This window comes from Elaeis guineensis, chromosome 2 (genome assembly GCF_000442705.2).
Source record: "Elaeis guineensis isolate ETL-2024a chromosome 2, EG11, whole genome shotgun sequence".
NCBI classification, from domain to species: Eukaryota; Viridiplantae; Streptophyta; class Magnoliopsida; order Arecales; family Arecaceae; genus Elaeis; species Elaeis guineensis.
Window position 1 is genome coordinate 117,982,630 of NC_025994.2, and position 13,916 is coordinate 117,996,545.

The following is a 13,916-nucleotide window of genomic DNA, read 5'->3' on the forward strand; positions in this document are numbered from 1 at the left end:
ATTCGAATATTCGGATATGGATCGGATAATTATCTATCCATATCCATATCCATTTCTTTTCATTGATATAAATGTGGATATGGATATTAGATAGATTCTCAAATTTCTATGCATATTTGAATTGATTCGGATACAAAAATAGATGCAGGTGGATATTATTCATATTATTTTTACCGCGAGATGGAACTCATCAAATGAACCACTGTGCTCCAATGGCTGGTGGAATGTTGGTGCAGCTTTTTCTCCTGAAACCACTCTAGGGCCCCTAGCGTTCCGTTGGTTTTATCCCTTCGACAAGAGTTACCCTCTGCTCTCCCGTGGATGATCTTTCGAATCAAAGACACCGTACTCGCCGTTTCAAGAATTAAGGAGTCAGATCAGATTAACGAGAGAGGCAGTAACCCAGTGACAGTGAAGTGCCATTCGCATATCCTGTTCCACCAGAATTCGAGGGATGAATAGAGAACTTGCACAAAGAAATTGCAGAGGTGACGTGTAACATTTCTATTGAAGCATGGCCCAACGAGTGCTGGGTCCTTAATGGCAATTGGTGGTTCGGGCTAGGTCGGGGCTGGTCTGTGGTGGTTGGACCCCATATATTTTTTCCGGCTTGGGTTTTCTTGTTGTCTCTAGTTTTTTGTTTTCTTTGATGTTTTCTCTTATCCCTCTCCTCTTCATCTACTGCAATAAACAAGGAATTTTCACTAGAGCGTTTTTATGACAGTACAAAAAGTGTAGGTACGAACAGCCAATGAAAGGAACATGTGAAAGTTAAGTGACATCTGTCTAATTTATTTAAGTGGGATTTATGTGGTACATTAGCACGGTTCTTCGCATAATAGTTTCAGCAATTTACAAACGAACTTCCAACCGGTCCTTCTCAAATTAAGTTTCCAGTGCAATATGCTGCTACATTAATACATGTCTCAAAAATACATATTCCTACTGTTATCACGGAGGATAATAGATGATTGGTGGGGAGATGTGGGATCAATAAAGATGATGAACAGGGAGGTGTGGGAGTCTTTAGGGCCTTGTGCCAGGCCTCCTCAAAATTTTCAATTTGCTTGGTCTAGAGTCTGTATTGAATGAGATCCAGTATTTTCATCCAAAAAAAAAGAGGAAAAAGAGAGATCCAACATGACTCGAGAACACCACGTTATCAAAAAATAAAAAGGTTTCAACTTGAGTTGTCCATAAGGGTTCATTCCCAACAAAAATCCAGATATTAACTTAATCACAAAAGTTACGAAATAGTTTTGGTGATCAAGCCGAAGTACTCAAAGTCTATTAATTAAGAAAACAAATCTTGTTCTCGCTGAGATATCAATTTACTAGCCGTGGGCCTACAATTTTGGAATCGTCTTGACTGGACCAAGCCTGGGGGCCTGTAATAATAAGCTGGACGATTTCCTGTCCCGAAAAAATCTCAACCCAGCTTGGAACAAATGTCACTTGGTCTCGGGTCTTGGTCGAAAAATCAAAATAATAAAGAGAAGGGCTTGCGCACGGTTCTGCACCGCCCGCGGTGCACAAAGAATTTCTCATAACGCCAGATGGCGCCCGATTCGAACAACAGCCAGATGGTGCTGATTTATCGGGCCGCATTCCTAAATCGGCCGGGTGCAGGGGTGTTCTGTTGGGGGAATAAAAAAAAATATAAAAAAGGGGTTTTGAGACCCCACATCATATTGTGGAATACAAATTTAAACAATAGCCATTATTTTAATAATTATTTATTTAAAATTGCTATTATATAGTGGAAGTAACAGTAACTGATTGCTGAGTAATTTAGCTGGCAGGTTTGTTTGTTATAGCTTCAAATTGGCAACTCCGAATTTGCTCTTTCCTAATGATTTTTTATTTGAAAATCAAAAAAAAAAAAAAATTAGTTAAAGGTAGAGGCAAAACACCCTACACTCATTAGAGAAATGAAGATTTTAATTAAAATCTTGTTCCAAACAAGCCATCTAGCTTTCAGAGGGTATTTGGGGCTTCCCAAGGGCTCATGCTTGCTTGTCTCTAGGCCTGGCGGGAAGGAATTGGTGAAGAAGGCGAGCAGCACACACGCTATAAGAGAGAGCCATGATTGCCTGCTTCACGCGTTTCGCCATGCGACTACGTCACACCTCAAGCCAGTAACTTGTCCCACTTAATAAGCGAATAAAACTTAACTGCCCGTCAACCATTTACAGGTCAAGGACAGCATCTAGATGCATCGTCGAAGGATTCTTTCCCCGAGGATTGAGAGTATGCACGAACGTTCTAGTGTGGCTGCTTTCCTTCTTACCAGGAATCAGAGAGTATGAGAATGTCCTCAATGATAAACCGGCAACGGCTATCCTGGTAGTACAACCCATTATCTAGTTGAAAAGGGAAAGGATTTCAATGCTGGAGGAACAGGAGCCCAAGTCGAGAATTATTAATTAGAACTCCTACAACACGCATCTTAGACCCCCTAATGAGAAGCCATCACATCACCTATAATTGAAAAAAAAATATACTATTATTCAAGCTTAACTAAAAATTTTAAATAAAAAAAATTTATTGTTAATTATGATTGGCCAATAGACAGCTTTTGCTATTTTGAACGAGAAAGATTCATTTTTTTGGATGACACGATGATTTCTTATTGAATGACCTAAGATACATATAATAAATTAATTTAATTTAAACTAATAATTTTTTGTTCAAGTCTCGTCCCTCAAAGACATTGACCACGGTTCATTTATTCTGGGATTTTTTCCAACCAAAAATCATGATCAGCCTAGTTAGTTATGGAAGGGACCTAATCTCTCCTAATTTTAAATATGTACAATTAAATAAACAAACGAAGAAGATGAGAAGAACTGTAACAATAAAAGATTCTCTAATCATAACATTCCTATAAGACTCCAATTCAATGCAGATATGGCTGAGATCAAATATCGTTCGAGGATTGAAACACCAAAAGAAAACCTACAAGGGAGGTTCACTCTCATCAGAATTTTTTGGACAGAGGACCTTTCGATGCTTAAGTAAGCTAGAATTTGAGAATAATAAAGAAAAGAGTGTAAAAAAAAAATGGAGTAAGAGCATGAGGACGTTCTCTGAAATTGAACTTATGTAAGGATCCTCTTATTACCTCTTTATGTAGAGGTGGAGCTTTAAGTTGTTAAGCTGAAACTTGATAGATCATTAGATCCTAATTCTCTAGACTACTAAACCACAATCTGACAAATTAGGATGAGAAATCTATCCACTAATCTGAGGGTCAGTATTGTTAATCGTGGATGTCAGACACAGATCGTGCCCATATTTTGAAAATTATTTAGGAGATTTCAGAGATCATTCACGTAGTTAAATAGACTGATGGCTAGGGATCGGCATAAATCGAATATCATCCTTGTCGTTGGCAAGGTCCTGAACTTGGGGTCACCAAGCATCCGCCCCAAAGATCAGACAGAAACCGACGATATAAAATTGCCTTGCCTTGATTTCTTGAATCTTCTCTCGATATCCGAGGTTGCTCCATCGATAAGTATTCGGTCATAATCCAAAGAGAGAATGCCGGAACGGACAGCGGATGCCCTCCATAACACATAGAATAGCAGCACCCAAGCTTCCAATCGCAGCCATATAAGCCTAGAATATTATGATGCACTTATTTCAGACAGATCTGGTCAATATATTTACGAAAATATTTACACAAAATGCAGCTCAAAGCATGAAGACCTCAAAAAGCAATATAGATATATTGAAGGGAAAAAAGGAAAATAACACAAGCTTTTATGTCAACAAATAATCAGCAATCTATGAAGGGGTCAAAGGTAAAGATTTACAGGCAAAATACCTATCGATATTTGAGTGACTAAGAACCGTGGATCCTGTTATAGCTTTTCCGATACAACGGGATGACACAGAAACAAACAGCCATTCTTGCCATCGCCTAGAGAGATAGCAACCTGGTCGAATGGGGGCTGATTTAGCACCATAGATCTTCATCGATATATATAATTATGCCCAACTGTGGTAAGCGTCTAAAGATTTTAAATCATGGCCCTGGAGAAGGAAGCAGAACATTGTGCTTATTCAGATGCCTCTGAAACCGAGCCAGACGAGCCTGCAGATTTACAATTCCAGCAGCCTTCTGTGAAAGAATAGCGTTCAATTTTGAAATGTAATCATCCAACTGGTTACCAGGTTGATCTGCTTTCACCAACAGATTCATCTCCTGTAAAAACAAAAGAATGAAGTTACCAGATGCAGTTTTCATTCACTCTAGCGTATATAATAAAGATACTTACCTCCCTAACAATATCAATAGTCTCCTCCACTTGTTTCTGATGTGCGATCACCAGATCTTCCTCTTCCTGAGATTCACCAACTATCATGTGTCAAATAGTTGTCTTTGTACAGAAAATGCTATACTTGGTGTTGAACGAGTTCCTACCTGTAATAGAGCACTCAAATCATCTTCAACGTCATTAGCCACATCCTTCCACTTTTGATGTGGTGCATCAACTCTCTTCGCTCTATCCTCTGAAGATGAAACCGAGTAGATATCTGCTTTCCCCTTCCTCAAAGCTTTTCCCTGCTCATATGCCATTGAAGATAAATCAAACACTTCTGCAGTTGTCAAACCCTTGCTTCCCTGCTCCTTGAAATAATCACCATTTAATGTAGCCACCTGCACCTTCTCCTTCCTGTTGGGGACACGATCCACATTAAAAGGTGGAGATGTCTCTCTTCTAGGTTGTTTTGATAAACCAAATTTTTTTTTTTCAATGGCAATTTCATCGTTGCTGCCCTCAAGGGTGGTGACAGGTGGTACAATTGAAGATAAGGGTAAAGAAGTTGACTCTCTTAACAGTGCTGGTGGAAGGTCCTTCCCGGGGTTGCTGCCCTTTGAGAGGCTCTTCACCCTGGCCAAAAAATAAAGCCTCTTTTCTGTAAATAAAACCAAGAATATGTGATTCTTATGGATACAAGTATAAAAGAAAACAATCACCTATCAGCATATCTCAACGTGTTGAGAGTGTGTTCACATGAGCCAGAACTTGGAGAAATGCATGAAATCATTACAGTGCGGGAATCTCCAATGAATGAGTCCCTCAGAACTTCCGTCAATTTACTTCCCCTGAAAGGAATATGTAGCTGATCATTGTCAAGTGCTCGAATGCATTCCTTTAGTGCAAGCAAACTTTTATTGATCTCCGCACCTTCAATTCTGCATTGTATTTGGGGATTTACTTGTTAGCACAGAGAGCCTACATTCCCTCAATTATGGTGAAGAAATCCATTGAATAATTACCTTGTATGCTTATCATTATCGGTGGTATCTGCACCACGCTCACTGCCTGCAAGGTCTATGAAGGATAGCTTGCCAACAATCCGATGTGGCTTTGATTCACTATTATCTACTGACTTTTTGATAGCAAGCTGAAGAATGGCATGAGATCGTGAAGATTCTTCATTCGCACCAGTTGTACCTGTACTCCTGGTTGCATTTCCTTTTTCAATTAGCTCCCCGATAGCATCCACATTGGAAACTCTATGCTCTTGTAAACCCACAATGCAAACTTTCTGTTTACCATCCTCTCTCATGCAAAGTTTTCTGCGAAAGCCAAGTTCAAGAGTCAACCCCCAACAAAAGAAAAAAGGAGAATTTTCACAACTAAAGTGAAAATAATTTTGACAAACCTCCTGTCATTTAGAAGATCAAAGAGTTTCCCACCATATATCTCAAAGAAACTGACAAACAACTGAAAACCTTGATTGCAGTATGTATCTTTCATAAGTCTCAGAATATCTTGCGATGCTTTAAGGGGGAGTGGTTGCATAGTGTATGTCTTTCCACTACCTAATCAAAAAAAGGTCAAAACAATAGAAGCTCATACAAGTTCTTTTGAGACCAAGATAGCAAAAGCAATGTGCTCTATAACAGTCAGCAATGGCACTAAAAAGCATGAATTCAGATATATATAATCTGAAAATCGAGCTGCAAGTACCCCACAAAATGTAACTACGATGCAATTTGCATGCAAAAGGTTGCATAAATCAAAGCATGGCAGGGAATGAGAATATCCACCTATTGACCTCATCCAAAGTGGGAGAAACAAAAGAACACCAAACCAATGCCTAAAGGACGTAAATCAATAGTGCCTTTATATTAAGACATTTGAGTTTCTTATTACAAAAGCAACCTACTGGCATAATAGAAATTCGATCATGGAATAAAAGGATTTCAGGAAGTAACTGCTGAAGTCTGAACCAAATAAGTCATCTTGAGCACAATAAACCAGAGTTCACAAATATCCCAGCCCATCAATGCATCTTTACCCATCTCAGATCATACAGGCATAAGCTGCCACAGTAGCGTAATTGTGATGTTTTCATAGCATAACAGCAACTGTTTCAGAAATGATGAGAAATTGCAATAACACAAAACAAAGTATCAGCAAAGTGCTGGAGATTCTGCATATTGAAAATAAACAAAAAAAATGGCGTGTACCAAAAGATCAAGGAAACAAGTATCAAAGATATAATAGCTATAGAATGTTGGACAAATTATAAGAAATGGTCATAAAAGTAAGAAAAAGACAATATAGGATGCTTTTTAACTAGGAGTAAAATGGAAGTTGGTTCATGCTTTGCATATTAAATAAATAATAAATACAATTGATGTTAGTAAAAAAAAAAAAAAATCCACCAACGAATGGTGCAAGAATTATCTTTTTCTGAGGGAAAGAATTGGACAAAGCCCAATACAAAATTTATTAGCAAGAATTATCTTTTTCAAACTACCAGAAATTTTTAAAAAAAAAACACCTTCTCGAGAATCAAAACAGCAAAAAGAATGTCACAAACCCTACCAAAATGTTAAGCATTGGCATATGAAAAAGCTACTAGAAGCAATACATGAAAAATGTTACATCTATGGTTTCCATAAGCAAATTAAAGCAGCATCTGTTGACTTCTCCATATAAGTATATGAATACACAATCACTTGCCTGTTTGTCCATAAGCAAAACAAGTTGCCTTGGTACGCTGAAAAATTGCAGGGACAATTGGCTCAACTGTCTCTCGATAAACCTGGAAATCAAAGAAACATCAAATCTTGGTGAAGAGAATATTCCTCAAGAAAATTTTGCATCATCATTTTGCACTCACTTCATCATTTGAAACATCCTCATTCAGCACAGAGTCAAATACAAACTCATGTTTCTCAACATACTCTGTCAGGTCAACCTGCAGGAAGATAATAAGATCAGAGGTGAACAGCATACACTCTACAATATTAACTGAAAAATTATGAATCGACACAGATATTGGAAAATCCTCTGCAGGTGGCGAACGTTATGTTACAAAGAGCTAGGAAACAAAAATGAGGCTCTGGACGAGAACACATGGATAACTATCACGTATAAGCAGAGTGGGATAAGAAATAGTGATAGGAATCACAGTTTACAATGAGTGGCTTCCCTCTTCTAGATTCCTGACATTGAAGCAATCAACATAATTTACTTTTCTTGGTTGTTGTAATCTTGTAAATCCTTGTTCCTAGCCCATGAAAGGAGATAGGTGACAAAATAACCCTCAATTCTTACTGTAAAACAATGGCCACATAAAAGGCAATGGACAGAGTGGGCAGCAACAGAGTTGCATACACTGTTGCCCACAAGCGTTTTGGGGATTTTCTATTCAATTTCTCAGGTTGCAAAAGATGATAATGGAAAGGGCATGGGATTTAATCAACTGAAGGAAAAAATTTTAGTCAGCGAGATGTTTCCAACAATACATGATTGATTCTTCAAATTATCATGTGGTAAAATACATTTCCTGGCCACAAATATAAATAATTTAGTCATGATATCTGAAAGTTTTCAATTTCATTGGACCATGTGTTGAGATTTCATACAAGGGATAGGACTAGATAATATTGATCATGGAGGGCAATGCATCATGATATAAAATAGGTTGAGAGCAATTTTGTTGCTGTGAGGGAGGCAAATGAAGTAAAAAAAACAAAAACAAAAAAAAACAAAAACAAAAGAAAAACGGGAAACCTCACTACATCATCCTAGCTTCTGCCAAGTCCTTCAGGTCTATAGAACCTTGGCTTTCAGTATTTTTACTGGCTCGTGGATCTTAACTTTCATCTGTTGAAAATAAAGTGCTGTAACTTAACAACATCTAGGGGACAGTTTGGTGGGCTGCAACGTTGTACAATGGAGACCCATGAATTATCTGATTCATGAGTTTTACGATGCTGACGAATCAGGTTTTTATCTTGTAGTGCAGAATTAATGTTTAACAGGTTTGAATTGAGACATAAATTTTAATAGCCCTGATTATGCATTAGGACCTTCATATGCTTAAATCTAGGGAAGTTTCATATTCATTTGGATCAAGAGATCATGTTGAATCCATATTTTTCAGTTGTAGGGCACATGTGGGTTTTCTATTAAGTTGCTGCGGTCCCCATATTTTGGGTCTTTTTGTCCTTTTAGTTTCCTGTTACAGGTGATGAGGGACTAGGGGAGGGGTTGTCTTAAATATTTGCTTAAATGCATATATTATATGAGGATTGGGTTTTTCTTTTCTAGAAATTTTGTCAAATTTGTGACGGTTGAAGATTGAGCTCAGGTTGGTGCATCATCCCAGAATGATATAAGGCAAAGAATTCTAGGAATAAGGTCACTGGTTAGAGACATGCTTGCAAGCATGTGTGGCCCCTTCATCTCTGCTTCACTTAATGGTTCAACCTCTGAAAAATGGTTCTGATATGAAAACAATAGTTTCACACGCTAAAGTGCCTGCATCACAATGTACACAAACAACTTGGTGAGGAAGAATGCACCATGAATCACATAGGGCAAAAATGATGAACAAATCATATAGCATGTCCCATGGAGTCAAGTTCTTCACCCTAGTCCTTTTCCACTAGCCAGAGAGGTTTCATCAAAAAATAACTAAGAAATTGGCAACTAAAGTTTTCATGGTTAAATAAGGTAGTCATCGTAAGACTATAACAGAAGAAAATACAACAAACGAGGAATAGAATTTCTGTGATCCACTTGACACTCACCTTCAGTTTAGTCTCATGAACGGTAAGAGAGTTCGAATTTGGTTCTATTGTGATGTTGTCTTGCTCTTTCTTTGCTATTTCCTTTTTGTTAAGCGGCCTCTTACGCACCTGCATTTGGAGTTCCAGACTATTAGAAGGTTTCTTTACCATTTAAGTTAAAAAGATAACCTTTTAGCCAGTGCATAGAACATGAGCATGAGAGTGCATCTATGTCCTTTCAGTCCAGAACATGCAGCCTAATGTCACAAACACGCACTACGGCCAACTCAAGGAAGCCACTATTATTACAGACATTAGATTTATTTTAAGAGGTTATGATCATATCACTTTGAAAAAATATTAAAAGCCATTTGAGGTTAAGAGGCAATAATAATTTGAAGATATCATACCACGACTTTGATCTTAGCGACAGAGGCCAGCTTCTCTTTGTCTGCTGAGAAACTTCTCAAGGGATTGCTCTCTCCCACAAATTGAGCCATACTCATCTGTTTGCTGGCAGAAAAGCTTGGATCCGAATCATCAAAGCCTCTACCTGGAGCATATCCAAATGGCTGAACACCATCATACAATCCAGGAATCGGAATCTGCCCATGTTTGTAAACAAATTAGCAAAACCGCGACAAAATTGTGGCTTGCTAAAACTGCACATGGTAGGCCTAGTTTTAAGATACGAAATGCAACATTTAAATATATCAATTCGGGCACTTTTAAACTTAAGAAATTATCGGAATGGCGATATGAACGCAAATATAGAGGGAATTACTTCAGGGAGGAGCTCAGTGTCGAAGGAGTGGAGATCCAAGATCCCAGGGCTGAGCTGGCCGGCGGATATGCAATCATTCCCATTCCTCCTCTGGCTCGAAGACCACGAGCCCAATGCCGACGTCGGGGGCTCCACCGACAAGAAGAGCTCCCCGTCCGTCCCTCTGTTCACGCCCCGCACCGCCCTCGAGTACTCGACCTATATACCAATCGAATGGAACTCGATCAAAATTTGATCTCAAATGCCAAGAATCCATTTGTTTCGGGTAGATCTCGAGGGATAAGACGGCGATCGATCGGAATACCTGCTGGGAAGGAGCGAAGCTGGAGGGATAGGGGTTGTTGACGGCGGCGGAACCAAGCCACTTGCCGCCGCCGCCGCCGCCGCCGAGGAAGTGGTCCGACGAGTATTGCCGCTGGTGGCTGCCGGATCGCGGCGGTACCTGCCTCCCACCCACAGCCCCGCCGCTCATCTTTCTGGCCTTTTCCTTACGATCGATCACAATGAGGCCGTCGGCCGGCCGAACGGTGGGTAGCAGAAGACAGAGAAGAACCGACCCCCTTTTGAAAGGTGAGATGGTCGTTGGGGAAGATTTAGTTTAAAACAAAACCAAGAAAAAGTAATCACAGCGGCAATGATAGATTAGAACATATTATATATAAAAGAAAGAAACTCTGAACGATTCATGAAATGGGACCTAAGATTTTTCAAACGTAGGGAGTGGGGAGCGGCCGGGACGTGGGAGGAGGGTGCGTACGGGGGTTGCGTGCTGTCGGCCGGGTTCGATATGGTATCGCTGCCTTCTTAAAGCGAGGGGGTTGGGGCGGGGTCGGTCGTCGTAGTGTCCGACGCGGTCGATCTTCTAGAGCCTCTTTCTTTGCCCCACCTAGACGATTTGTTCAAAAATTTAGCGGCTTGGGCTGGGCTCTGGTTTAAGGGTTGCATCCTCGGCTCTTCTCGTAGGGCCGGCAGGGGCCCTACTGGTCGGACCAGGTCTGGGCTCGGACGCTGTTTGTTGTACTGCTGCACTCGGAGGTCCTGACAGGTATCCACATGAAGGCTTGAAATCACCGTGCGCGTTGCTGAATTTCTGCACCGAGCACGGTCCACAAAGAATCACTCTTAAACTTAGCAAAATTCTTATTGCACCGCATACGGTACAGCATAGTGCAGAACGAGCTGCACCGTGCATGATGATTGACACGAAAAATCTTCTCTCTCGTGATAAATTTTTTTTTTTCCCGACTCCCTCCCCTCACGATGACCAACCACCACGTGCGGTGCTGAATTTCTGCACCGCGCGTGGTGCACAAAGAATCGCCCTTAAGCTCAGCGAAATTTTTATTGCATTGCGCACGATGATTGATGCAGAAAAACTTCTTGATAAAAAAAAAATTCTTTTTTCTCCAATTTCCCCTCCCCCCTCACGGTGACCAATCATCGTATGATGCTAAATTTTTGCATTGCACGTGATGCACAAAAAATCACTTTTAAGCTAAACAAAATTCTTATTGCACCACACGTGGTGCAGGATGAGCTTCACCGCGTGCAGTGATTGGCACGAAAAACCCTCCTCACCCATAAAATTTTTTTTTTTCAAAGACTCCCTCCCCCCAACGCAATGACCAATCACTACACGAGGTGCTGAATTTCTGCACTGTGTGTGGTGCACAAAGAATCGCTCTTAAGCTTAGGCTGAACTGGCCTGGTTTGGATGTCTACTACCCACTAATGATCAACGATCAGAATTATCTTCATTTCTTAATAAAAAATAAGAAGAAGAATTATAGAGATCCCCATCAATTTAATATGATCACTGTGGATGGCCTGCACTGATCTCTGGCCCATCTTACAGGGCCAGCTTTCAGTCGGTCTTTGAAAAAAGTCTGAAATTTGAATCAGGTTCGGGCTTTGTAAAATAGAGTCTGAATAAATTTCAGATAGAGCCTGCCCGAAGCTGAAGTCGGACAAGATCTGATTTGATCTTTTCGATACCGTTGGACTGCCGTCGGTCATCAGAGCCTATGATTGTCATCGTCGGGGATCGTCCCTTTAATTATGGACGACATTGGCCAGGGAGGAGGATATTCCTTGCCTCAGGAATGAGGGGATAAGGAGTCTCTCTTCTGCTAAAAAAAGAGAGAGGATGCGAGTCCACTATTTTATCGTGGAAGAAGAAGGAAAAAAAAAAAAAAGAAGAAGAAAAAGAAGAGAAGATTGCAAAAAGTCAAATCAATGCAATGGGCAAATAAAAATTACAACATCAAAATTGGTGTGGTTCCAGTGATTTTATTTTTAAACCAACCGTCAAATATTGATTATAAAAAAATTATAAAAAATATTACATCATAAAATAGATGTAGATTAATTTTTTAATAAAAATTAATATTTAAAATATATTAATTTTTAATAGGGAAGATCTTATTTTTTTTATTTGGTTTCAGGCCTAAAAGATAACGGACCGACTCTGATCCGAGCTTTATCTCGTCTTTCTCCTCTTTAGCTTTTGCCCTCTGCGCCCTCCTCTCTTTGTTCTCTTCTTTCTCTTACGCCAATCTCTCTCTTGCCTCCACTCTATCTCTCCTACCTGATCAATCTCCCCTCACTACTGTCTTTCTTCTCCCTTCCCCTCTCTCCCAACTTTCAAATTGCACTTTAAGGTTTGATGGCACATCTAATATTATATCAAATGATATGATATATGAGATATACTAAATGCTTCTTGATTGGGCAATACAATACATACATGCATCCACACACGTGCGCGCATGCTCAAATACGCACGCATATAAAAGAAAAGGGCAACACAAAAATCTTGGCGAGCATGCACAAGCATACACCTATACATACGTGAAACCAACAAAGGTGCTGCCAAATTTTGCAGGATAATTCAAAAAGTTGAGCAGAAAAAGAAAAATATATGATCACTTGAGCAAGGTGTTAGGTCCAAATATCATCTCCTTCCAAAATTTGCCATTCACTATTTTATTAGAAATTAAGGTTTGCATTTTGCCCAATCATGATATGGATTCTACAAGATATAATTTCTATAATTCATTAATTTATTGAAATAGTGATTAGATTACAGATCATTAAGTTTTACTGTTGTTCACATAATAAAATAATTTCTCCGACTCATGATTTTCTATCTCCGAGGGTAACTGTGATATTTGTGGAACCTGTGAGGATATTGATCATGTGCTTGTTAGTTGTCGGGTGGCTCGTCAGACTTGGCTTCTGATTGCTGATTTGTTGTTCATCACTTCCTCCTTTACATCACTGGTAGATATTCTAGACTTTATACTAATAGTTGTCATCCGATGCAGAGATCTATAATTGCCTATATAGCCTAAATGTTATGGTCTGTCAGAAATGGGAGAATCTTTGAACATCTTGAGGTCCCCCCCCCCCGCTTCAATTATAACTCAATCCTTCAACATGGCGAAGGAATTTGCTGTTTTTAGTGCTGCCTGGTACAGGAGTTCCTGCAGCTCTAGTTGCTCCACAGCAATGGTCACTCCCATGGTTCATTGGGAACGTCCCTCCCGGGATGCACTAAAGATTAATTTTGATGGATCTTTTAAACAAGGCAGTAGAGGTGCTGGTTTCATCATCAGAAATTATTTGGGCGAGGTACTCTATGCTGGATTTCGAACTTTTATGGCTTCATTAGTACCTCAAGTCGGACTTAGAGCGGCTTGGGAAAGTCTCTTTGTGGCTGTTCATGTGCTTCGAAGTTGGAGGATTATTTTGGAAGGGGATTCGATGGTGGTCATCTCCTATCTTAAAGATATTAGTCCTAGCAAACAATCTAATCCACTAATTATGGATATTCATAGAATGATTGAAACCTTGGACTTCTTTCAGGCGGTCCATATTTTCCATGAGGCAAATTTTTCAGCTGATTGGTTGGCAAATCTTCATAGGCAAGAGGAAATTTGGAATTCAACTTCTCTTCTTGCTGCTTTAACTTTTTTGGTTTACAGAGATTCCATAGGTTTTTGTTGTTCTAGAGGTTCTTGAATGCATTTTCTTTTTCTTTTGTTCTTTGTTCACCAAAAAAGATAGCGAAATTGTCAAATA

General features: G+C 39.6%; 1 protein-coding gene across 3 annotated transcripts; it reads right to left on the bottom strand.

The window, feature by feature from the left end:
• Positions 1–3,371: 3,371 nt before the first annotated feature.
• Positions 3,372–10,632, bottom strand: LOC105041572 (kinesin-like protein KIN-13B). Of its 3 annotated transcripts, none has more exons than XR_012139226.1 (13): positions 10,138–10,619; positions 9,834–10,031; positions 9,460–9,654; positions 9,071–9,178; positions 7,153–7,230; positions 6,993–7,074; positions 5,683–5,842; positions 5,294–5,596; positions 4,991–5,209; positions 4,433–4,904; positions 4,287–4,352; positions 3,833–4,213; positions 3,372–3,624 (listed from the first exon to the last, which is right to left on the bottom strand). XR_012139226.1 is itself a non-coding variant. In XM_073252993.1 (13 exons), the coding sequence occupies exons 2-13, from the start codon at positions 10,303–10,305 to the stop codon at positions 4,034–4,036; spliced, it is 2,229 nt and encodes a 742-aa protein (XP_073109094.1). In that variant the 5' UTR covers positions 10,306–10,393; positions 10,531–10,632; the 3' UTR covers positions 3,708–4,033. The 3 variants fall into 3 exon arrangements, 1 of the variants encoding a protein (XP_073109094.1); XM_073252993.1 differs by lacking the exon at positions 3,372–3,624 and having other exon boundaries at positions 3,708–4,213; positions 10,138–10,393; positions 10,531–10,632; XR_012139227.1 differs by lacking the exons at positions 3,372–3,624; positions 3,833–4,213 and having other exon boundaries at positions 4,433–4,573; positions 4,654–4,904; positions 10,138–10,620.
• Between the last annotated feature and the right edge of the window lie 3,284 nt (positions 10,633–13,916).

Coding starts and splice junctions, on each gene's coding strand:
- LOC105041572 (XM_073252993.1), bottom strand. CDS start 10,305: ATGAGCGGCGGGGCTGTGGGTGGGAGGCAGGTACCGCCGCGATCCGGC. Junction 5,843..6,992: donor TTTTGCTTATGGACAAACAG/GCAAGTGATTGT, acceptor TTTTTTGATTAG/GTAGTGGAAAGACATACACT. Junction 4,214..4,286: donor CTATTGATATTGTTAGGGAG/GTAAGTATCTTT, acceptor TTGTTTTTACAG/GAGATGAATCTGTTGGTGAA.